The sequence below is a fragment of the Bombus bifarius genome, unplaced genomic scaffold (assembly GCF_011952205.1).
Source record: "Bombus bifarius isolate JDL3187 unplaced genomic scaffold, Bbif_JDL3187 scf7180000008161, whole genome shotgun sequence".
NCBI classification, from domain to species: Eukaryota; Metazoa; Arthropoda; class Insecta; order Hymenoptera; family Apidae; genus Bombus; species Bombus bifarius.
The window spans coordinates 341,809-366,554 of record NW_022884483.1 but is presented as its reverse complement, the minus strand read 5'-3'; the positions used below and the strand labels follow the sequence as shown (position 1 = coordinate 366,554).

General features: G+C 36.8%; 2 protein-coding genes, 1 long non-coding RNA gene, 1 other non-coding gene and 1 pseudogene across 9 annotated transcripts in view; 2 read left to right on the top strand and 3 right to left on the bottom strand.

The window, feature by feature from the left end:
* Positions 1-1,450, bottom strand: part of LOC117208723 (von Hippel-Lindau disease tumor suppressor) — a 100,186-nt gene extending 98,736 nt beyond the window's left edge. Inside the window, exon 1 of the mRNA XM_033450015.1 lies at positions 1,125-1,450. The gene's annotated coding sequence lies outside the window, so the exon portion shown is untranslated. The remainder of the gene's footprint in view (positions 1-1,124) is intronic.
* Positions 356-447, bottom strand: Trnay-gua. Its single transcript is given in 2 exon segments — positions 356-391; positions 411-447. It is a non-coding gene; the product is annotated as a tRNA-Tyr (tRNA).
* Positions 1,451-2,282: 832 nt separating the features above from the next.
* LOC117208716 lies at positions 2,283-3,870 on the top strand (annotated as a pseudogene).
* A 297-nt stretch (positions 3,871-4,167) lies between these two features.
* On the bottom strand, positions 4,168-23,447 carry LOC117208741 (pyrroline-5-carboxylate reductase 1, mitochondrial-like). 6 transcript variants are annotated; one of them, XM_033450051.1, is made up of 8 exons: positions 23,287-23,447; positions 22,280-22,452; positions 20,206-20,343; positions 20,016-20,086; positions 5,339-5,509; positions 4,977-5,189; positions 4,720-4,885; positions 4,168-4,636 (listed from the first exon to the last, which is right to left on the bottom strand). In XM_033450051.1, the coding sequence occupies exons 2-8, from the start codon at positions 22,353-22,355 to the stop codon at positions 4,515-4,517; spliced, it is 957 nt and encodes a 318-aa protein (XP_033305942.1). In that variant the 5' UTR covers positions 22,356-22,452; positions 23,287-23,447; the 3' UTR covers positions 4,168-4,514. The 6 variants fall into 6 exon arrangements, with proteins under 6 accessions (XP_033305942.1, XP_033305941.1, XP_033305945.1 ...); XM_033450050.1 differs by lacking the exon at positions 20,016-20,086 and adding an exon at positions 5,826-5,896; XM_033450052.1 differs by lacking the exons at positions 4,168-4,636; positions 4,720-4,885; positions 4,977-5,189; positions 5,339-5,509 and adding exons at positions 17,923-18,411; positions 18,512-18,677; positions 18,769-18,981; positions 19,131-19,301.
* Positions 16,133-17,377, top strand: LOC117208744. Its single transcript, XR_004487765.1, has 2 exons — positions 16,133-16,969; positions 17,046-17,377. It is a non-coding gene; the product is annotated as an uncharacterized LOC117208744 (long non-coding RNA).
* Positions 23,448-24,746: the final 1,299 nt, after the last annotated feature.

Here is a 24,746-nt window from a genome sequence, read left to right as displayed (position 1 = left end):
TTTTTATTGTATAATTTGCTAACTAATGCGCCACGTTACCGTACTGAAAAAGTATAAACTGCATTACCGCCAAAGACATGATCTGTGATATGCAACTGCGCTTGCAGAGGGCAGCAAGTATTTGGCATACAAAATAAAACAATTATAATAGTTACACTGTATCAATTAACAAATACTAACAGCGTATCCGAAGAATAGAAAAGCTTCATTTAATACCGCAGAAATATGAATTGATTATTTTTCTGTCTCTTCACATTATATCATTAAATAAATTTTATGTTACTTTTTATAATATAAAAATAACAAAAATACGGACGAAAATGAGAATCGCGATTTTAAGAATTAAAAAAATTTTTCCTTCGAGCCGGATTCGAACCAGCGACCTATGGATGTCTCCGAGAACCAACCAACTACAGTCCACCGCTCTACCAACTGAGCTATCGAAGGATTTACAAAAATGATGTGTTTTAACATAAACAACTCGCTATAGAGCATTCAAGGTTATTTGATCATAATATATATATGAATGTATACAACATACACGTATAATACTAATTGCTACATTTTTACCGATATATGGATATTAGAAAAAAATAAAAGAACTTTTCGTACTTTGGAATTAATCGTAACAAGCAAAAAAAAAAAAAGAATATTAAATACAATACACATAATTCTATAGAACATAATTATTATAATATGGAATATATGATTATAAAAACAAATACCACGCTAAATGTTTTTCGACTTTGTAAGTCTTTAAAGAAGGAAGTGATTGTGTATAAGTAAATCTAGATCACAGATAAACAAAGTTATCAAAAGAAAAGATAAATATCGATGATGTCAGGGAAGATGACAAAGAGACAAAGAAAATGAGACGTTTATACACTTCGTTCTCTCTCAAGGTTCAAGAGTGCTACATGTGTCAATAAAGTTAGATGACAATTAAAAAGTAAATGGCTGACAAAAGAATGTGTCGCGATTTCTAGATTATGAAGTAATTCCTGACAGAAAATAGAGAGAACGAAATAGTTTTACGATCACGAGAAGCTATATGAAATGTGTAGACGATTAATATAAATTAAATCATTGTTCGCAAATCAATGGGTAACCTAAAAGACACTCACCGACAATGCACGTTGGAATGCCTTGTCGACCGGATGGTAACCAAAATACTCCTCGACACCAACGTCCACAGAATCGTTTGACGAAGTTAACATTTATCGCAGGCTGGCGTCAGGTTTGCCAAACATTTCGCAGAACTTCAATGTACTTTTGTTTACACGCACCACACATCACACTTTTAATACCGAACGCCATTTGTCGAACGTTTCCGAACAAATTTTCACGACTGTCAAACGTGCCTCTAATTGCGTCGCGTGCTGCCATCTATACGACCCCTACGAGAATTTTGGATTTGAATATATTTTTCAATTATCGCGCTAAAAGAAATTAGCCACGGAATATTTTAAATATTCTTCGTTCTATTAAATTTTGATACGTTATTGAAGGTTAAATGTTATAATTAAAAATTAATTACATTATTAAGTATTAAAAATAGAAATCAGCGAAATTTAAAAATACAAATTATATACTAACATTATTAAAAATTAAATTTTATGCTTTAAAATATTAAATTACAGTAATATTTATCATTAATTCGTCTATTATTATATTATATACATACAGAACTTACAAATATGATTGAAAAAACGCAAAACTTTGTATGAACTGATACTTTATTAGCTTCGGAGAAGATATAGGTTAATGCAGATATGTATAAAGTTTTAACGAAGATCTGTTAACAAACTGCAAATTTTCGTGTTCTGAAACGTTTTTCGACAGAATATTTATATCTTACGTACCATTTTTTAAGATATATGTATGAAGAAGACGCAGAAGCTTGTGATCAGATTCGATGACCGAATTCAAACTGTTAAATAATGGCTGAAAAGCATTTTGGCGCGATATATCGCCATCTTTAGTCAAATCATGACATTAAAATTAAAAAATTTTTGAAAATATTTGGATTATGTTTACATCTTTTCCCGATCTTTTTCCTTAAATAACTTCAAAAATCAGCTTCTATTCAAAATCAAATTCTGTTACTGTGATACAATAAATTTTTGTTATTAATCATATTTTACGCTTACTATTATAAATGGCATTTTACTTTAATTTTTAAAATTTTTGTTCCAATTTAGTTTAATATAAATAACAGAATTTTTATGATTAGATTTAAATCATTTTCTATTTTGATCTAGTATGGTGGATATCATGTAATACTTATCCTTATTATCAATATTATTCTATCAAGTAACTTTAAAAGAAGGGAATGAAACATAACCTAGAAAGTATTACATGAATATGAGATAGAAAGTATATATAACAAGCTATATCTATGATGTTCTCCACTTTCTTATCTCTGCGTAAGACATGATAAAATGAGGTATAAAAACATGAAATGAATTGTTAAAAATTCATGTATAGTTAGTGGAAATAATTAGATGAATGTACAAATATCAAATGTAATTAGGAAGATAATAAAATGGAGCAAAATGTGATGATAATAAATACTCAAAATGGACAAATAAGAAGAAAAAAAGTGAAACCTTGGTTCAATGAACAAAATGTATACATAACTCAAAGTCTACCATTATCCCATCTGTTATCTTATAACAAATATCAAACCAACATAGGTAAGCAATGAACAAATAAATTTTGCATTATATAAATTAATTTTAGTTTACTTTATTCAAGATTTTTATTATTGCAGGTCTAGAAAATTTTTTAAATAATACATCTACAAACATTCAGTGGTGAAAGGATACATCTATTATGGGTTTAATTCCAATACCTGTTTATCAACATGATGCTATACCTTCAACGAATAACTCATTCAGAAGTAGTAAATAGCAATATTTATTGTGCATATCATTTTCTTATGCAATGACTTTATGAACTCCTACTTCTGTTACCCTATTAGATCTACCACTAAACGTTGAATTATTCAACTCATTAGGACAAACAGAATTAAATGTAGAGGAGTATGTACTGTCTAAAGAGGTAAAACAATCGAGAACTGTAAAAGAATATAAGAAAAACTTTAAAACGTACAAAACATCCTGAGCTATGGAAAATGAATATAAAAAAAATGCTAGACTAAGAAGCAAAGAATATATTGGAGTTGGAGGTAAACCAACTCAATTCTAGAGAGGCTTTAAGCATAAAGAAAAATCAAATTCATATCAAAAGCCTGTAATTCACAGGGAAAATAGTACCAGCAAAAACCATGGGACCTTCTTGAAAATGCCGCATGTGTTGCGCTGACAAAATAAACGAATCTGCTCGGAGTTATAGCAGAAGTTATAGTTAATAACAACAACAAAGTCGAAGTCAACAACAACAGAGTCGAAATATACTTATATAATATAACGGATGCCTAGTGGAGTTATGGAACCAGACCAAAGAGGACAACTTACATCAAAAACAAAAAAAAGTGAACAGAAAAATCAACAGGTACGATGGATTATACAGGAAAGAAGTATCTAGATTCTAAGCTAAGTATAGCTGCTATGCATAAACTTTATGTACTAAAGTGTAAAGGAGATAGTATTCCAGAAAGCGGCATAGTTAAAAAAGCTATTATAGAGAAATGTTTAAGTCAGAATTTAATCTTGGTTTTAAACAAGTGAAGTTTAAAGTGAACGTTTGACTACCAAATATTATTAACCACTAAATTAGAATTAGAATAAGTAATTAATTTCTATACTTATACGTACAGAATCAAATTTTGAGATTATTTTTAAATATTCATAAATATTTTATATTTTAGGATTAGTACCGTGCCCTTTTAATATTATTAGTACAAAGAATGACATATCTTATATAAATATATTAAAGAATATTAAAAACTGTTTAAAATTTTTATGTTTATTCTGGCATCTCAATATTTACAATAATATTTAATATGTTATTTTTAAAATATTATATAATATGATATAATGTTATAATTTGTATCATAATATCAAAAATTATATTTTGTACCACACTTTCTGTAGTATTCATAACACATGTCACTACGAAATTTCATTCAAGCAGAAAACGTTTGCATTCTTATTTCATTTATGCTAAAAGGATAAGCGTAAAAATGTTATTAAATACAAGACATATTTATATACACTTTATACACTTCAATTACAAAATATGCTACTATGAAAAAATAACAGATCTATTACTTTCAAGCACTTGGCTTTAAATATACAACAATAATTTTAACATTTACCAATTTAAAAGAATTATGTACAATATATACAAAGTATTTTTTAAAAATTACGTTACATATTTCTTATAAAACGCGATGACGATGAAAGTACAAATGAAAATGTACTTACTAGATGCAAAACGTCATTACTATGATTTACTTTCTTTTCTGCGACATTAAGGATTACTAGAATACTTTCCTTGTTTCTTAGTTTCTTCATCAACTACATCTATTTCTTTACCGTTCAATGAATCTAATTTTTCTCTGAAAGTGAACTAACTTCTTTACATCTCTTCGTTGCTGCTTCAACTGCTCCAATTACAGCTGATCTCAATCCATGTTGTTCTAAATAATGTATTGCAGTTATAGTAGATCCTAATTAAAATGCAAACAAATAATTAGTAAATAAGAAATGTATACATTATATAATATTAAACATATGCATGATTTCTCCAAACCTGCTGGTGACGCTACATCATCTTTAAGTTGTCCTGGATGTATTTTGGTATCTCGAACCATAGTACCAGCACCAAGAACTGTTTGTGCAGCTAGCATATACGCGGTTGGTCTCATAAGACCCATTTTTACGCCTCCATCGGCCAAAGCTTCTATCATCATATATACCTACATTTATAAAAAATATATTTCTGTATTCGTCTTCTATTATAAACATTAATATAAATGTTTGAAAATATATCAAGTTTTTGTTACATACATAAGCAGGTCCTGAACCCGCTAAAGCTGTAACGGGATCAATTAAACTTTCAGGTACTTCTTCGCATACACCCACAGAGGAAAATAATTTTTCTGCTATTTTGGCTTCTTTATCGCCGGCATGTTTTCCACGAGCGTATACCGTAGCACCGCAACCTACAATGGCTGGTGTATTGGGCATTACTCTGATTACCGGTGTTCCGTTTGGCACAGCCTAGCATTAAAATTAAAGTTGCAAATTAAAAATTTTTAAATAATAAAATGAGCAAGATCAAACTAAAAGAATGAAAAAAATAAAAATTGATTTTTATTCAACTTATTGATATTATTAAAAGTTTGGCAATGAGAAAGATTAAACTTTACCTTTTCTAACGACGCTAATGGAATACCCATAGCAATAGAAAGTAAAAGTTTTCTGTAATTTTTTAAATCCGGGAGGACCATCGGAACAACTTGTGGTTTTACTGCTAAAATCAAAACGTCCCCATAATCAACAACAGGTGCATTTGTAAATACAGTATTTGATCCAATTTCCTGGAATCGCAAATTAATTAAGCTATTAATAATGTAGAATGCAAATCAAAATGCTTTAAGTAACTAATGATATTTAATACCAACGCATCGATAAATGCGAAAGATTAGAGATAAACTAAACTGTATGGTCATAATATAATTTATAACATTATCGCGAAGCAAAGATAAAACAGTAAAATATTGGAAATTTTCCTACAATTAATATTGTAATCGAAACTGAATCAATAACCGAAACAATAACGAAATCGAATCATTATCTATATATCTTGGAATGCAATGATAGTAAACTGCTGCGATAAAAAATTATTATTTTCACCTTAAATGCATCTATACTGCCCACGTCATTCGGGAGACAACTGGCCAGCATCATTTCACCTTTGCTCAACCCTAAAATTTACACAAATGATTATATTAGATTATATCTGAGGTCATTTTAATATTTGGATACTATTATGTAACATATAAATTATTCTATATACAACAACTTATATAAATAGTTTCCTTACCACCTCGAATGAAACCTTTGGCCAAAGCCTGAGCCATCTTACCGCCTCCTATGAATCCAATCTTCAACATTTTTGTGTCGATATTCAATGCGATCTTTTCTCCGTTTCCCGTCGGCAAGAAGATGATCACTCACTGCACAGAAAAAAATCTTTCAGTAGTAAAACGCAATGTTGTGAAAATACGTTACAATTTACGTTCATAATTTTCGTTTACACGCTTATATTAAAAAATCAATTAGAATATTAAGGTTCAAAATGGAAATTTCTGTTTGATCAAAAAGGCTGTCTTTTTTATTCAAAGAAAACTACGATAGATCCATATCTAATAATTAAAACTACGAATTGAAAAGTGTCGCATCTGAAGTCGGAGTTTATAATTTGCGCAATACAAAGATTAATACCGTTCGATCGCGATATTTACAAGCAAATCGGTACGCTTCTGATTCTCGTTTCTCGCCCCATCTTTCTCAGTACATAGATGATTTCAGTAGTTTTTTTTCTATGTAATTATGAACGAGATAAGGTCCTGTGTACGCAATACATTTACGTTCATTACTCATATGCGACGAACGCAACGTGGGTAATAAACTTCTTGAAATGCTTCTAAAATGTGGTTTCACTGGTAAATTGTTAGATATTTCCATTCAACTTTCACAGAAAAATTACAAAATGCTATAATTTGTCCTTCTATTGCGATTTAGGACAGCTAAATGTTTCCTATAAATCTCTCTTACATTTTGGTAAACGAGCAACGTATTACATAAATGCCACACAAATTACTTTCAATGAGATGCATTTGAGTGTAAATAAAATGGTACAAGTTATGTTTCATGTTTCATTTTGCACCAGCGACATTACTTATTTAATAAGTAAGATAAGTAGACATTGAAAGTACATTAATTGATACATTAAAAAGTAAATTAATCTCAAAATATGTTAACTGATGGAATTATGAATCGAATATTAACATTAGGTAATGCAAAATGATATAGCAATATCATCCTATATTTTTTGAGTAACTGCTTAACGAACGACATTTAAATTAATTTATAAACTTCAATATTCGAGATTTGTCACATTAGGACACATATAGCATATTAAATTACATAATTATTTCAACTAGCTATGTTAGTAATTTTATCAGTAATAATAATCATAAATGACGATAATAATGATCGAATAAGTTTAAAGAAATTTTATATAAAATTTATAATTTTTAAGTTATAAAATATCTTTGAGCAAAAAGGATAACTTGTTAAATCATTCTTTGCTTTAAGCAATATGATTATACTTTCTTTATATTTCTGGTCAAATTTCTGTACTATAGTCAAGTGCCGTTACGTGCACGCACATTACGTAATTTAACTTGATTTCATATATTGTATTTTTAAAATTCATTCTCATCCTCCAAACTATTGTTTAATTTTTTTGCTTGGAACGAACATAATTAATTAAATGATGTAAATGAAAATGAGTGACTCTGTTACTCACCTTTTCGGGCGTTCAGGCGTTGTCGAACTCGTCCTAATCTTAGATGCTCCGTTGTTTTATATCCGGTAGTCATTGCCCTTCTTTTCTCTTCTTTTTTTCACTGATGAGCTTAGAAAGTAATTACTAGATGCTAGATGTCGTTGAAATTAAATGTATGGCGCCACGATAAGCTGCAAGCAAACATAATTGTTGGTAAACCTCAAATTTTTGTTTACATCAGAAATTTCTCGAATGCAATACGCATAAATATGTGTTTTATGACTTGGAAGTACGTAATTAGTAGACTAGGCGAATATTTCTTTGTTTACAGAAAATTTCAATATATGCATATAACATGTAGGAATATATACATTACCTAAAGCATTTATTATAATATTTAAAAGATGAAAGAAATATATATTTAAATTCTACTTCTTTAGTTGTATTTGTAAAATTCTGCACAAATATCTGCAATCTAATGATAATTAGTAATCAAAATTTCAAAGAAATAAAACACGAATATACTATGAAAATTAAGCATTTTTTTTACGTTTAATCAGTTTAAAGCAATTTAAATTTTAAGCTAATTAATACATTCTAAGGTAATTGCTTTTTTGATGCATAACATACGATTAAATTAGCAACTCTAATAAAATATAATAATCTATTTCGTGAACATGCAAGTGTAACTATGCATGAAAATATCTGAACGGATGCAAATATAAATTCTTAAATAATTATCGTATCAAGTGTATAAAATATTTATGACGATTCCAAAAATAAATGATACCATATTAAACAAGTATTAACATACAATGAAATATAACGTTACTATTTAAAAAAAAAGCCAAAAATCGTGTACGTGCGAAGAGACACGTAACGCGTACAACTACGCGAAGGATTAGGTGTATCTATTCCTATTCAGGAACTAATTGTAATATTCAATTAATTTTTATAACTTTCCTTAAAAACATAATTGTTAGAGTTATTTAAATTGTTTTATATATTATATAAAAAGATACTTAACTGACTTACATTCTGTAGAAAATGCTCCGTTATAATCTTCTAATGTAATGATATCTTACTGTAACCGGCGATATGATTGTCCTGTTTGTAGTTGTGTACTGTATTTAATATAGATCCTGTCTCTTCCGTGACTTATATACCAGCATGAAACATCGTGAGAAACTGAAATGCGACTAACAATTATTGTTCATCAACTGATAAATGATTATTAAATTTCTACACTACGTAATTTCCTGTTTGCATTTGAAAAGATCCTTTGTAACTAATATTTGTATATTAATTATCCTAATTGAACGAACAAAATTATATATACTGAATTAACAGGTATAAATTAATGTTTATTCCAACAACTTTGTAAAGAAGATAATTACATTGATGCGTATGTAAAAGTTAAGTAAGTGATTGTTTTAAGGAGAGAAACTCGTTAATGACATGTTGACTATTCTAACGATGAAGAATAAGTGAGGTAAAGTGATGATGCTGTATCGGAGGAAAGCTAGTCGTGGATGGATCTGCAAGAAAGAGCTGATTTGTTAAGGGCAAGATTTCATTGGGAGGGTGAGGGAAAGACTTCGCTGTCAATTGGTTCATTTTCTAGGTTGGTTGATGAGGAAGGGTGCTAACCGCCCCGGAGAGAGATCTGCTAGTGGGAAACATCATACGTGAGAAAACTAACTTTCCCGTAGTAACAATAAGCTTTAGAAACGATTCAGTAAAGAGATGTTCAGTAAGAATGAGCGGACATCTGGTTCCCAACTTGCCCGCAGTATGTGGCCTGGTCTAGGTAGTGTCGCCCGACGTAACATCCTCCCCCCGTTGAGAGGGTACCGATCAAAATTTCTGCAAAGGTAGAATTAATTGGAGCTGCCGCCCAACTCTTTGTTGATTGCTGGATCGGGTTGGCTCGATAGTAGGACGAGCTGCGTGGGGAGCACGAGGCGGCTACGGGTTCTCAGGGCGTTAGACCACGCCCTGGGGAGCACGAGGCCGCTATGGGTTCTCAGGGCGTAGGACCACGCCCTGGGAAACCCTGATGAATCTGATATTTTCCTATAGCCGGATGGTGACTGGTCGGCGCCTTTGGCCCCCGCCAGTTTGCCGATCCGGTGCGGAGAACCTCGGAGAAGTTGGTGGGCCCGTATCTGCCAAGACCACTCACCTCACCTTCTTGTGGGGCTCCCCGGTACCCTACACCAGCCTTGACCGGGGCAGGGTGCGAAAGAGTGAATGGCACCAGGAAGGAAACCCTTGTTGACAAACTCGGCGATTTCTCAGAATTACAATGGATAGAAAAACGAATCAAAGAATCGTTTACGGTGCAGGGGAGGGATACCCCAGTACCGGCGCAGCCGCGGGTTGTAAAGCGGGCCCCGCTGCGTCGTCATCGAGCAACCGTGGCCGTCTGGGGGTGGGCCGCCAGGCCCCCGGACACGGGCAGGAAAGAGACGTAACGCTAGTGGGCCATGGTATCGCTCACCGTGAGGGACGGCTCGGGCTTCACGTACAGGATACGATGTCGGTGGTGAAGAGGGAAGTCAAGCTCTCCCAACTCGACATCACGGAGCTAAGACCGAGGAGGGCAATCACGGAGGCGCTGCTGTTCGAGATCACAGATCAGGACGCTGGGAGCAAACTGGCCGAGCGGATGGCGGCTACGCTAAAGGACTTGCCCGCCAAGGTAACCGTGCCGCGAAGGACGGCCGAACTAAGAGCGACAGGACTGGAGGACTCGGTCACCCCGGAGGAGGTGGCAGCCGCCGTTGCTGAGACCGGGGGCTGCCACCCCGACGAGGTCAACATGGGAGTCATACGCTCCTCTCCTCGGGGCCTCGGGTCGGTGTGGCTACGCTGCCCGCTGATAGTGGCCAGGAAAATCAGCAGAGGAGGAGACGCCCGACCAGGAGGTAGGATTAACATAGGTTGGTCAGCGGCGAGGGTTTCCCCTCTCCCGGCTTACCAACTCCAATGCTTCAGGTGCATGGAGTCGGGTCACGTGCGCCGGGACTGCATATCGACGGCCGACCGGTCGGAGCGCTGATACCGGTGCGGGGCGGAAGGACATCACGTCAGGAACTGCTCGGCGCGAGTACCTAAATATCCGGTGTGCGCGGACCTGGGAATGCCCGCGTCGCATCGTATGGGGTCACCGGCATGCAAACCGCCTGCCCGTAAGAAGAGGGCCGAACAGGAAACAAGGACCGTTCCAGGCGACGACGGGGACGCGGCGACGAGGAAGGAAAGATGCCGCCGTCAACTGGTCCCACGAAGGCCAGAAGAGAGGACAGAGAAGTCGGACACACCGACAACGAGGGGAACGGCCCGGAGAAGGCTATGGAGACGGAGCCTTCCCCGACGTGAGCGGAAGAAGGGGAGGAGGACAACTGCTCCTGCAGTGCAATCTTAACCGCGTCCGCCGGGCTCAGGACTTAATGTTCCAGAGTCTGGCGGAGCGGCGGATCGACCTGGCAGCGGTGGCCGGGCCGTACAGCATTTCCGTGATAGCGGCGCTGGGGATCTGATCGGTTCGGTCGCCATATTCTGGACCGGGATCGCGGGAAGCCCCTCCTGCTCGGTGATCGAGCGGGAATGGGGCTTCGTGGCCGTGAAATAGGGCGACTTGGCTATGGTGGCCGTCTACGTGTGGCCCAACATAGACCGGACCGAATACGCCTCCTTCCTGGACAGACTCGCGGCTGGAGCGAGACGTTTGGGCGCCTGCTCGTCACTGGTCCTCGGGGACTTCAACGCTCACTCAACGGCATGGGGCTCCCGCAGGACCAACGGAAGAGGGCGCGATGTGCAGAACTGGGTGGCCGCACTCGACCTCCGGCTTATGAACCGGGGGTCGTCCAGCACGTGCGTGGCGTGGCGGGGCGAGTCCATAGTGGACCTCACATGCGCAAACCCTGTCGCATCCCGCCGTGTGTCCGGTTTACATCTTGATGGAGGTGGCGGTTGGCGGCGCGATGGGTGACGGTTCGTTGAGTGCGCGGGACCATCGGCCCACCGGGAAGGAGAAGAAGATTCCTGCGGTGGGCGGTGACCCCTCCGCGACGAGGACCTCATGGCGGCGGCCGCTATAGCCGTCACTTGGTTGGAAGGATCCCCGACCCACGAGGACGCGGAAGCGGGAACGACCCGGCTGAGGCGCGACATGCACGCGATCTGCGATTCGTGTATGCCGCGGTCCGGAGCCCCGTGCCTCGCCAGCGCGGTGTATTGGTGGTCCGAGGAGATCGCTTGTCTCCGCGAGGCGTGCATCTGCGATCGGCGCCGGTATACCAGATTCCACCGTAGGCGGCGGGTGGACGAAGCCACAGTGGCTCGTCTGTACGAGGCCTACCGCGATGCACGGAGGCCCCTGCAACGAGCCATCAAGAAGACGAAGAGGCGGGCCTGGAACAAGTTACTGGCCAGCGTCGACTTCGATCCCTGGGGGCGCCCTTATAAGATGGTATTGAACAAACTCCGTCCATGGGCGCCTCCCTTAACGGAGAGCATGGACCCTCGGTTCCTGGAGGAGGTCGTCGGCACCCTGTTCCTGGGAGCAGCGAACGAGGGAGATGGCAGCTTTACCGAAGAGGAGGAGCAGGAGCCTCAACCGCGGGAAGAAGAACCACATGTCACCGCGGGAAGTTGGAGCCCGGAATCGAGAGTCACCGAGGAAGAACTGGCCGGGGCCGTCGGGAGGATGGGAACGCGGAAAGCTCCAGGTCCCGACGGAGACCCGGCCCGCCTGTGGAAGGACGTCGTCGGGGTCTTGGCCCCGAAACTAAGGCGTCTGTTCGACGGATGCCTGTCTCGGGGTGAATTCCCCGCTTCGTGGAAGGAGGGGCGGATGATCCTGTTGCCCAAGCCGGGGCGCTGTCCGGACTCGCCTTCCGCCTTCCGGCCGGTATGCCTTTAAGACGAGGCTGGCAAGCTGCTGGAGAGAGTGGTGGCTGCCGGCCTGAAGTCGCATTTGTCCCAGAGTGTTCCCGTACTGCACGACGGCCAGTTCGGCTTTCGGAGAGGGCGGTCTACAACCGACGCTGTCGTCCGTGTCCGCTCCCTTGACGAGGGGGCCCAGCGGCCCGCGTTGGCCGTGTCGCTGGACGTGCTCAACGCCTTCAACAGCATCCCTTGGGACAGGATATGCCGGGCCCTCGAATTTCATCGGGTACCCGCGTACCTGCGGGGTGTGGTCCAGTGTGGTACACCGTCCGGGGCGGAGGGGTGACTGGGAGGGCTGTACACCGCGAGGTCCCGCAGGGTTCGGTGTTGGGTCCGTTGCTGTGGAACATCGCGTACGACGCGGTGCTTCGAACGCCGATGACTCCGAACTCGGCACTGGCGTGCTACGCCGACGACATGTTGGTGCTGGTCTAGGGTATGGCATGGGGTAGAACCGTTCGCCTGGCGGAGCTGGCGGTGGCCTACGTGGTCGCCGAGATCAAGGGATTGGGACTGAAGGTGTCCCCTGAGAAATCCGAGGCAATGTGGTTTTGCCGCAAGGCCGATCACGGGACGCCTCCAGCGGGTTATCGCCTGAAGTTGGAGGGAGCTGAGATCGGGGTCGGAACCAGCATGAAGTATCTGGGCCTGACCGTCGACAGCCACTGGACCTTCGGCGCTCACTTTGAGCGCCTGACAGCGTCTATCGAGGCGACGGCGAACGCCTTAGGACGTTTGCTGCCTCGGCTGGGCGGGCTCGACGTCGGAGTGGCTGTACGCCGGCGTGGTGCGATCGAGGCTCCTCTACGGAGCTCCGATCTGGGCGGAGGATCTGAGGACCAACCGTCGCAGTCTCCTAGCGGTCAGGAGGCTGCACAGGACGGTGGCCATCAGGGTAGTGAGGGGCTTCCGCAACATTTCGGCGGCAGCAGCGGCGGTGTTCGCCGGGTTTCCTCCGTTCGAATTGCAGGCCCTGAGATATCGCGAGATTTATCTGTACACTCGGGGTCTGTTGGGCTGGATCGGCCCGGTGGGCGCCGACGTCAGTGTTCGGGCTCGGCGGGCTTTGCTCGACAGATAGCGGGCCAGCCTCGACACAAGAGCGGGTGCACCGGGGATAAGGGTCCTCGGGGCCGTCCTTCCAAACTGGGACGTTTGGTTGGACGGTAGCGGGCCCCCCTGACCTACAGAGTGACACAGGTATTCACCGGACACGGTTGCTTCGGTGAGTATCTGCACCGAATCCGAAACCGCTTGGGACCTCTCGCCGCCGATGATCCTCGAGACATTGTTGGTAAGCGAGAGAAGGAGGAGGGCCGTGACCTCCTTCTGTGAACAAGTTATGCTTCGAAAAGAGGCCGCGGAGAGGGTGAGGGTACTCTACTCTGAGAGGATTGACCGGCGAGGGCGCGGCAAAGGCCGTGGGCGCGCTTCGGTGAGGCGTGCTAGATCCGCTGCGCCCCCCGGTGGGGTGCAAACTTAAGCGCTGGCAACTCAGCGCCCCGGGGCCGCAAAACAGCCCGGTAGGGGAACCGGATTGCCTGGCACGGCGGCTCTGGTGACGAGGCGCGGTGTGACGTGGCCGCACATCGCTCCATTAGGGGTCGTATTGAGCGCGGGGGGGCGTGTCGATCACACTGGTTCCTGGGCCCCTCTCGATCGCAGCCGGGTCGGTCATCGTGGAGGTTTTAGTCGCTTGGAGTCCGTGGATTTCCTCCACGTTAATAAAATATCGCAGCGGGAGACTACAACTCAAAGCACACACTATGGGGATCAAGAATCACTACACCTCGAGGTAGAACCCTGGAAAGCTACATTAGAAACAATAACCTCAATATATTATCCACAGGAAGACCGACATACTGGCCGACAGACTTGAGCAAAATACCTGACCTACTTGATTTTGCAGTTACAAAGGCACTAAACGCAACTTAAGTAAATATAGCACCTAACCTCGAGCTTAGCTCCGATCATACACCCATAATAATTACATACAGAAACAAATCAATACTCTATAGCAATCCAGAGGCACTATGCATCAAAACCACCAAATGGTAAACTTTTAAAGAAATAATCGAGAGCTAAACCAACTGCAACATCTCATTGAAAACATCCGAACACATCGAACAGGCAGTAACAGCACTGTCAGAAACTACCCAAGAAGCAGCATGGGTAACCACTATACCTGAACCAACCAACAGACAAACAAAAATAATTCCACCAGACATACTTGAAAAAATTAGAGAAAAAAGAAAAGCGAAAGCAAAATGGCAAAAACATAGAACAAAAGAAAACAAAAAACACCTAAACAAACTTGCAAAGGAAATAAAAACAAAATAAAAGAACACAACAACAACGAGTTCACAAAGTTTATAGTCACTATCTGCACACGAGTACTCCAACTACTCCCTATGGAAAGCCACAAAAAAAAGCCAATAAAACTAGTCCCAGCAATCAGAAAAGCAGACAACACATGGGCAAGAAGTAACGAAGAGCAAGCTGAAGAATTTGCCAACCACCTTTACAACACATTTACACCACATAATATCAACAACAGCAACCCCAAATGCCATACGGACGAGGATACGCTAACCACTAGTACATCAATTGACAAACACTACACCATACCTAAAACAACAGCACAAGAAATTAGAAACATAATCGAAAAAACAAAAAATAATAAAGCACTAGGAATCGACCTAATCAATGGTAAAATCTTGAAAAACCTTCTGCCAAAAGCGATAAGACTAACTACAATAATATTCAATGCAATACTAAGAATTCAATACTTTCCTAAACTATGGAAACTGGCACAGATCATAATGTTACCTAAACCAAGCAAAGACCCACATCAAACTACATCATACAGACCAATATCACTACTTCCTGTGTTTTCTAAAACACTAGAGAAAATAATATACGACATAAAACCAATAATAGAGAAGGAAAAATTAATACCGGATCACCACTTCGGATTCAGAAACAAACACTCCACTATAGAGCAAATGCACAGGCTCGTCAACGAAATAATACTAGCACTAGAAAACAAACAATACTGTACAGCCCTCTTTATGGACATAGAGAAAGCATTTGACAAAATAAACCACGAAAGCTTACTACAAACAATCAGGAAACAATTCCCGAAGCAAATATACCAATTAATAAAATCTTAGTTAAGCAGCGGAACCTTCGTAATAAAAATCAGGGACACATACTCCGAAGTCAAAGACATCAAGGCAGGAGTTCCGTAAGGAAGCGTCTTAGGACCAGTACTATACACACTATACACGGCCAACATACCAACAACTACCAATAGCAAACTACTGACATTCGCGGACGACACAGTTGTACTAGTCAGGCACATTAACCCTGTAACAGCAGTCACATTACTACAAGAACATATCACAAAAATAGAAAAGTAGCTACAAGTTAAATAAATTAAAGCAAACCCCAATAAATGCAACCATATTACATTCACACTGCGAAAGAGATACCACCAAACATCTTTCTGAACGGCACGTATATAATACAAACAAGGCAAGTCAAATACCTAGGACTCCACATAGATACACAACTCACATGAAAACAGCATATCAAATCAATAATAGACAAAATACAGACAGCAAGGAGACAAATGCATTGGCTAACAAGTCGAAAATCCAAACTAGGTATAGAAAATGAATTAAAAATATACAAAACGATCATAAAACCAATCTGGACGTACGGAATACCACTATGGGGAACAGCAGCAATGAGCCGTATAAGCAAAATAGAGACAATGCAAGCTAAACTTCTTAGAACAATAGTAAACGCCCCGTGGTACGTTAGAAACGAGGACATTCGGAAAGACCTGGGAATACCAACGGTCAAGGAGGAGATTAGCAGATGTGCAAGAAGGTATAGAGAAAGAATAGTAACGCACCCGAACCGGCTGGCAGCGGAAACGATCAACACATCAAGCATAGAAAAAAGGCTAAAAAGGAAACACCCAACAGATCTCATAAAGGATATAACCTAACAAACACGAAGATGGTACCCCGCTGGGGGTAGCCACTCTCATGATAATCGAACAGTCAAAAAATTCTACCAAATGTCCAAATTGGACAAATTGTGAATGTGAAATATTAAATAAAGAAAAAAAATATTCAGTAGTGAAAGGATACATCTATTATGGGTTTAGTTCCAATACGTGTTTATCAACATGATGCAATACCTTCAATGAATAACTCATTCAGTAGTAGTAAATAGCAATATTTATTGTGCATATCATTTTCTTATGCAATGACTTTATGAACTCCTACTTCTGTTACCCTATTAGATCTACCACTAAACGTTGAATTATTCAACTCATTAGGACAAACAGAATTAAATGTAGAGGAGTATGTACTGTCTAAAGAGGTAAAACAATCGAGAACTGTAAAAGAATATAAGAAAAACTTTAAAACGTACAAAACATCCTGAGCTATGGAAAATGAATATAAAAAAAATGCTAGACTAAGAAGCAAAGAATATATTGGAGTTGGAGGTAAACCAACTCAATTCTAGAGAGGCTTTAAGCATAAAAAAAAATCAAATTCATATCAAAAGCCTGTAATTCACAGGGAAAATAGTACCAGCAAAAACCATGGGACCTTCTTGAAAATGCTGCATGTGTTGCGCTGACAAAATAAACGAAGCTGCTCGGAGTTATAGCAGAAGTTATAGTTAATAACAACAACAAAGTCGAAGTCAACAACAACAGAGTCGAAATATACTTATATAATATAACGGATGCCTAGTGGAGTTATGGAACCAGACCAAAGAGGACAACTTACATCAAAAACAAAAAAAAGTGAACAGAAAAATCAACAGGTACGATGGATTATACAGGAAAGAAGTATCTAGATTCTAAGCTAAGTATAGCTGCTATGCATAAACTTTATGTACTAAAGTGTAAAGGAGATAGTATTCCAGAAAGCGGCATAGTTAAAAAAGCTATTATAGAGAAATGTTTAAGTCAGAATTTAATCTTGGTTTTAAACAAGTGAAGTTTAAAGTGAACGTTTGACTACCAAATATTATTAACCACTAAATTAGAATTAGAATAAGTAATTAATTTCTATACTTATACGTACAGAATCAAATTTTGAGATTATTTTTAAATATTCATAAATATTTTATATTTTAGGATTAGTACCGTGCCCTTTTAATATTATTAGTACAAAGAATGACATATCTTATATAAATATATTAAAGAATATTAAAAACTGTTTAAAATTTTTATGTTTATTCTGGCATCTCAATATTTACAATAATATTTAATATGTTATTTTTAAAATATTATATAATATGATATAATGTTATAATTTGTATTATAATATCAAAAATTATATTTTGTATCATACTTTCTGTAGTATTCATAATACATGTCACTACGAAATTTCGTTCAAGCAGGTTTGCATTCTTATTTCATTTATGCTAAAAGGATAAGCGTAAAAATGTTGTTAAATACAAGACATATTTATATACATTTTTATACACTTCAATTACAAAATATGCTACTATGAAAAAATAACAGATCTATTACTTTCAAGCGCTTGGCTTTAAATATACAACAATAATTTTAACATTTACCAATTTAAAAGAATTATGTACAAAATATACAAAGTATTTTTTAAAAATTATGTTACATATTTCTTATAAAACGCAATGATGATGAAACCACAAATGAAAATGTACTTACTAGATGCAAAATGTCATTACTATGATTTACTTTCTTTTCTATGACATTAAGGATTACTAGAATACTTTCCTTGTTTCTTAGTTTCTTCATCAACTACATCTATTTCTTTACCGTTCAATCAATCTAATTTTTCTCTGAAAGTGAACTAACTTCTTTACATCTCTTCGTTGCTGCTTCAACTGCTCCAATTACAGCTGATCTCAATCCATGTTGTTCTAAATAATGTATTCCAGTTATAGTAGATCCTAATTAAAATGCAAACAAATAATTAGTAAATAAGAAATGCACAAAGCCTATTAGAAAATACATTACATAATATTAAGCATATGCATGATTTCTCCAAACCTGCTGGTGACGCTACATCATCTTTAAGTTGTCCTGGATGTATTTTGGTATCTCGAACCATAATACCAGCACCAAGAACTGTTTGTGCAGCTAGCTTATACGCGATTGGTCTCATAAGACCCATTTTTACGCCTCCATCGGCCAAAGCTTCTATCATCATATATACCTACATTTATAAAAAATATATTTCTGTATTCGTCTTCTATTATAAACATTAATATAAATGTTTGGAAATATATTAAGATTTTGTTACATACATAAGCAGGTCCCGAACCCGCTAAAGCTGTAACGGGATCAATTAAATTTTCAGGTACTTCTTCGCATAAACCCACAGAGGAAAATAATTTTTCTGCTATTTCGGCTTCTTTATCGCCGGCATGTTTTCCACGAGCGTATACCGTAGCACCGCAACCTACAATGGCTGGTGTATTGGGCATTACTCTGATTACCGGTGTTCCGTTTGGCACAGCCTAGCATTAAAATTAAAGTTGCAAATTAAAAATTTTTAAATAATAAAATGAGCAAGATCAAACTAAAAGAATGAAAAAAATAAAAATTGATTTTTATTTAACTTATTAATATTATTAAAAGTTTGGCAATGAGGAAGATTAAACTTTACCTTTTCTAACGAAGCTAATGGAATACCCATAGCAATAGAAAGTAAAAGTTTTCTATAATTTTTTAAATCCGGAAGGACCATCGGAACAACTTGTGGTTTTACTGATAAAATCAAAACGTCCCCATAATCAACAACAGGTGCATTTGAAAATACAGTATTTGATCCCATTTCCTGGAATCGCAAATTAATTAAGCTATTAATAATGTAGAATGCATATCAAAATGCTTTAAATAACTGATGATATTTAATACCAACACATCGATAAATGCGAAAGATTAGAGATAAACTAAACTGTATGGTCATAATATAATTTATAACATTATCGCAAAGCAAAGATAAAACAGTACAATATTGGAAATTTTCCTACACGCGATGATTATGGAGAGATAACAATGAACCGGACGTCTATAGACAATTAGCGTTGGAGCTCAAAATTTTGTGACATAAATTTTACACTTCTTCACTTATACATAATCAAACAAACATAACTTAATAAATAAACTACTGAATATTAAGATAGACTATCTTTCAACTGCAAATTGTAATATCACCAATGTTGTAATCGAAACTGGTAACATCAACTGAATATCTTACTTCATCTAATCATAATTACTAATCAAGTTCTAAATGCTAATCGTCGATAAAATTTTAATAAACTTGACAACAACATACTCTAAAAAAGATTATTACGTTATTGCGTGTAGGTAATTCGCAAACAGATTTACGTTTCCTTTATCTATTTATCGAGCAAATAAAAAATATTTGATGTTTTTTCCATCAAACTGATAAAGCTAATAATCAGATAATTATCTTTTATCATCATTATCTATATATCTTAGAATGCAATGATAATAAACTGCTACGATAAAAAATTATTATTTTCACCTTAAACGCATCTATACTGCCCACGTCATTGGGGAGACAACTAGCCAGCATCATTTCACCTTTGCTCAATCCTAAAATTTACATAAATGATTATATAAGATTATATCTGAGGTCATTTTAATATTTGGATATTATTATGTAACATATAAATTATTCTATATATAAGAACTTATATAAATAGTTTTCTTACCAGCTCGAATGAAACCTTTGGCCAAAGCCTGAGCCATCTTACCGCCTCCTATGAATCCAATCTTCAACATTTTTGTGTCGATATTCAATGCGATCTTTTTTTCCTTTTCCTCGCCGTCGGCAAGAAGATGATCACTCACTGCACAGAACAAAATCTTTCAGTAGTAAAACGCAATGTTGTGAAAATACGTTACAATTTACGTTCATAATTTTCATTTACACGCTTATATTACAAAATCAATTAGAATATTAAGGTTCAAAATGGAAATTTTTGTTTGATCAAAAAGGCTGCCTTTTTTATTCAAAGAAAACTACGATAGATCCATATCTAATAATTAAAACTACGAATTGAAAAGTGTCGCATCTGAAGTCGGAGTTTCTAATTTGCACAATACAAAGATTAATACCGTTCGATCGCGATATTTACAAGCAAATCGGTACGCTTCTGATTCTCGTTTCTCGCCCCATCTTTCTCAGTACATAGATGATTTCAGTAGTTTTTTTTCTATGTAATCATGAACGAGATAAGGTCCTGTGTACGCAATACATTTACGTTCATTACTCATATGCGACGAACGTAACGTGGGTAATAAACTTCTTGAAATGCTTCTAAAATGTGGTTTCACTGGTAAATTGTTGGATATTTCCATTCATCTTTCACAGAAAAATTACAAAATGCTATAATTTGTCCTTCTATTGCGATTTAGGACAGCTAAAGGTTTCCTATAAATCTCTCTTACATTTTGGTAAACGAGCAACGTATTACATAAATGCCACACAAATTACTTTCAATGAGATGCATTTCAGTGTAAATAAAATGGTACAAGTCATGTTCCATTTTGCATCAGCATACATTATACATTAAAAAGTAAATTAATCTCAAAACATGTTAACTGATGGAATTATGAATCGAATATTAACATTAGGTAATGCAAAACATCGAATATTAACATTAGGTATAGCAATATCATCCTATATTTATTGAGTAACTACTGAAATGATTTAAACTAATGACATTTAAATTAATTTATAAACTTCGATATTCGAGATTTGTCACATTAGACACATATAGCATATTAAATTACAGAATTATTTCAACTAGCGATGTTAGTAATTTTATCAGCAATAATAAAAAATAAATGACGATAATAATGATCGAATAGGTTTAAAAATTTTATATAAAATTTATAATTTTTAAGTTACAAAATATCTTTGAGTAAAAAGGATAACTTGCTAAATCATTCTTTGCTTTAAGCAATATGATTATATTTTCTTTAGATTTCTAGTCACATTTCTGGACTATAGTCAAGTGCCGTTACGTGCACGCACATTATGTAATTTAACTTGATTTCATATATGTATGTATTTTTAAAATTCATCCTCATCTTTCGAAAGAGTCAATCGTGATACACTTGCCATTCCGAAACTGTATTAATCAATCAATTGTTTACGTTACTTCTTTATGCTAAATGAATTTACAAAAGTTGTTTATTCTTTGAGAATTGAATATTAATCGTACATCTAAATAAGAAATTCATGAAATGTGGAGTTAATCAGTTTCGTTTTTGAAAAATTCACAACCGCTAACAAAACATTCACAGTTCCAAGATATATTTAAATATCTCTCTCTCTCTCTCTCTCTCTCTCTCTTCCTTCCTCCAAACTGTTGTTTAATTTTTTTGCTTAGAACAAACATAATTAATTAAATAGATAATAGCCAAAGTACTTATAATTTGATCTTCTATAAAATTTAAACTTGTATATACATCATACTAAAATGTTAAAATCACCTAATCATAAGGTTTCAACATTTTACAGAATGATCAAACAACTGATGAAAACATTTCTCCGACTATTTTGAGCGGTTTATTTTCGCTCATATTTCAGTTTAAGTTCAACCACGTCGCATTCGTACTGCATGCGAACGTGACGATCATATGATACAAACAATATCACGTGCGGAAGGATTTAGCGATTGATTAAGCGAACTCACGTTTCGCATTGTTATCGCGGATCGTTTGATAATATTGCAATCTAAATTGGATGGAAATAATATGAGTGTCTCGGTTACTCACCATTTCGGGCGTTCAGGCGTCGACGAACTCGACGTCCTAATCTTAGAAGCTCCGTTGTTTTCAATCCGGTAGTCATTTTCCTTCTTTTCTTTCCTTTTTTTCACTGATGAGCTTAGAAAGTAATTACTAGATGCTAGATGTCGTTGAAATTAAATGTATGGCGCCACGATAAGCTGCAAGCAAACAATTGTTGATAAATCTCAAATTTTTGTTTACATCAGAAATTTCTCGAATGCAATACACATAAATATGTGTTTTATGACCTGGAAGTACGTAATTAGTAGACTAGGCGAATATTTCTTTGTTTACAGAAAATATCAATGTATGCATATAACATGTAGGAATATACACATTACCTAAAGCATTTATTATAATATTTAAAAGATGAAAGAAATATCTATTTAAGTTCTACTTCTTTAGTTGTATTTGTAAAATTCTGCACAAATATCTGCAATCTAATGATAATTAGTAATCAAAATTTCAAAGAAATAAAACACGAATATACTATGAAAATTAAGCATTTTTTTTACATTTAATCAGTTTAAAGCAATTTAAATTTTAAGCTAATTAATACATTCTAAGGTAATTGCTTTTTTGATGCATAACATACGATTAAATTAGCAACTCTAATAAAATATAATAATCTATTTCGTGAACATGCAAGTGTAACTATGCATGAAAATATCTGAACGGATGCAAACATAAATTCTTAAATAATTATCGTATCAAGTGTATAAAATATTTATGACGATTCCAAAAATAAATGATACCATATTAAACAAGTATTAACATACAATGAAATATAACGTTACTATTTAAAAAAAAAGCCAAAAATCGTGTACGTGCGAAGAGACACGTAACGCGTACAACTACGCGAAGGATTAGGTGTATCTATTCCTATTCAGGAACTAATTGTAATATTCAATTAATTTTTATAACTTTCCTTAAAAACATAATTGTTAGAGTTATTTAAATTGTTTTATATATTATATAAAAAGATACTTAACTGATTTACATTCTGTAGAAAATGCTCCGTTATAATCTTCTAATGTAATGATATCTTACTGTAACCGACGATATGATTGTCCTATTTGTAGTTGTGTACAGTGTTTAATATAGATCCTGTCTCTTCCATGACTTATATATCAGCATGAAACATCGTGAGAAACTGAAATGCGACTAACAATTATTGTTCATCAGACACGGAAAACTACCTATTCGATCGTGGCCAATCAGAATCCAAATATAATTGTGTCACCCCTTATCTGACAGTGTCTTTCCAACTCAAATGGATAGAACCTCTAATTATCTACAGTCAGGTATGGCGCCATCCTCACATCAAAATTTGCTAAAAAATCTCTGGATTAATGAAATTTCTCTCCTAATGAATCTTACTGGCGTCAATTTCCGTATAAATTTTGTATTGAGATTTATTTTCAAATAATGTAACAATGACATTAAAATGCATATACATACATGTATAATAATTGATAATAATAATATATGTAGCTACATGTATATAAACGCGATTTATCAAATTGAGTTATCGCGAATTATCATTTTTAATGAGTCTAACAAAACCTAATTAATTGACGACGAGTTATCTTTTGGATTCCTTAAGTGTTATAAGTATTGACGAAGCAAATATGTACTTACATGTATTGTACAACTGCGATTTACAAGTTAGAAAATCCTCTAAGCAGACATTCCACTGATGGCACATAGATGTCAGTGGCAACACGAATGCAATTTCGCGATCATGCGTGAATGGTCATGTCATAACGCAAAATCGATTTGTTATATAAAATAGACAAATATATGTGTTTAGAACACATTTTCTTGCCTAAACAGTAGTGTACAAGTGATTAGTAAAGTTTAATACTCTGTCGATCACTTGTAATTGTCTGAAACTTGATCAACAATCTTATGTTTATTTTGCACTGTAACATTTTGTGGTTATGTTTGTATTTTTTGTATGAAATTATCTATTATTTATCGAAATTTGACGTTAATCATTAGTAACCGACAGGACAATCTTATAAGTAGGTATAAAACATTCGAATCGAAAAGGGAACTTTCTTTAGTAAATTTTAAATGCAATACTACCTCGATGTCTGGAATTCTGCCTTACTCACTAACCACCACTATACCCACAATTATTTTTTATATTTCTCCGTGAAAGAAACTGGCATATATTTCTTCCATTTTCTTTATACCAGATTTTGACATTCAATAGTTTTTATAAATTATCGACTTTAGATTCTTAGCCGCCGAATATTATTCTCTCGCTCTGTCTCTCTATTCATTTCATGTAAAGGAAAAATTTTTGATACAAACTCTTCCTTAATAATTGCCTAAAAATTGCAACTGGCAGACAGTTAACAATACCACATTGTACTTATTCTAGTTTAAAGTGAATCGTTTCATAACAATTAAATTTCTAGTTCGATATTCTTTTTGTTTTTCA

Excerpts from the sequence above, each read along its gene's own strand:
- LOC117208741 (XM_033450051.1), bottom strand. The coding sequence starts at position 22,355 with ATGACTACCGGATTGAAAACAACGGAGCTTCTAAGATTAGGACGTCGA. Across the intron at positions 20,344-22,279 it reads ACGCCTGAACGCCCGAAATG|TGAGTGATCATCTTCTTGCC; the intron begins GTGAGTAACCGA and ends TGTTCTGTGCAG. Across the intron at positions 5,510-20,015 it reads GCAGTATAGATGCGTTTAAG|GAAATTGGATCAAATACTGT; the intron begins GTGAAAATAATA and ends TTGCGATTCCAG.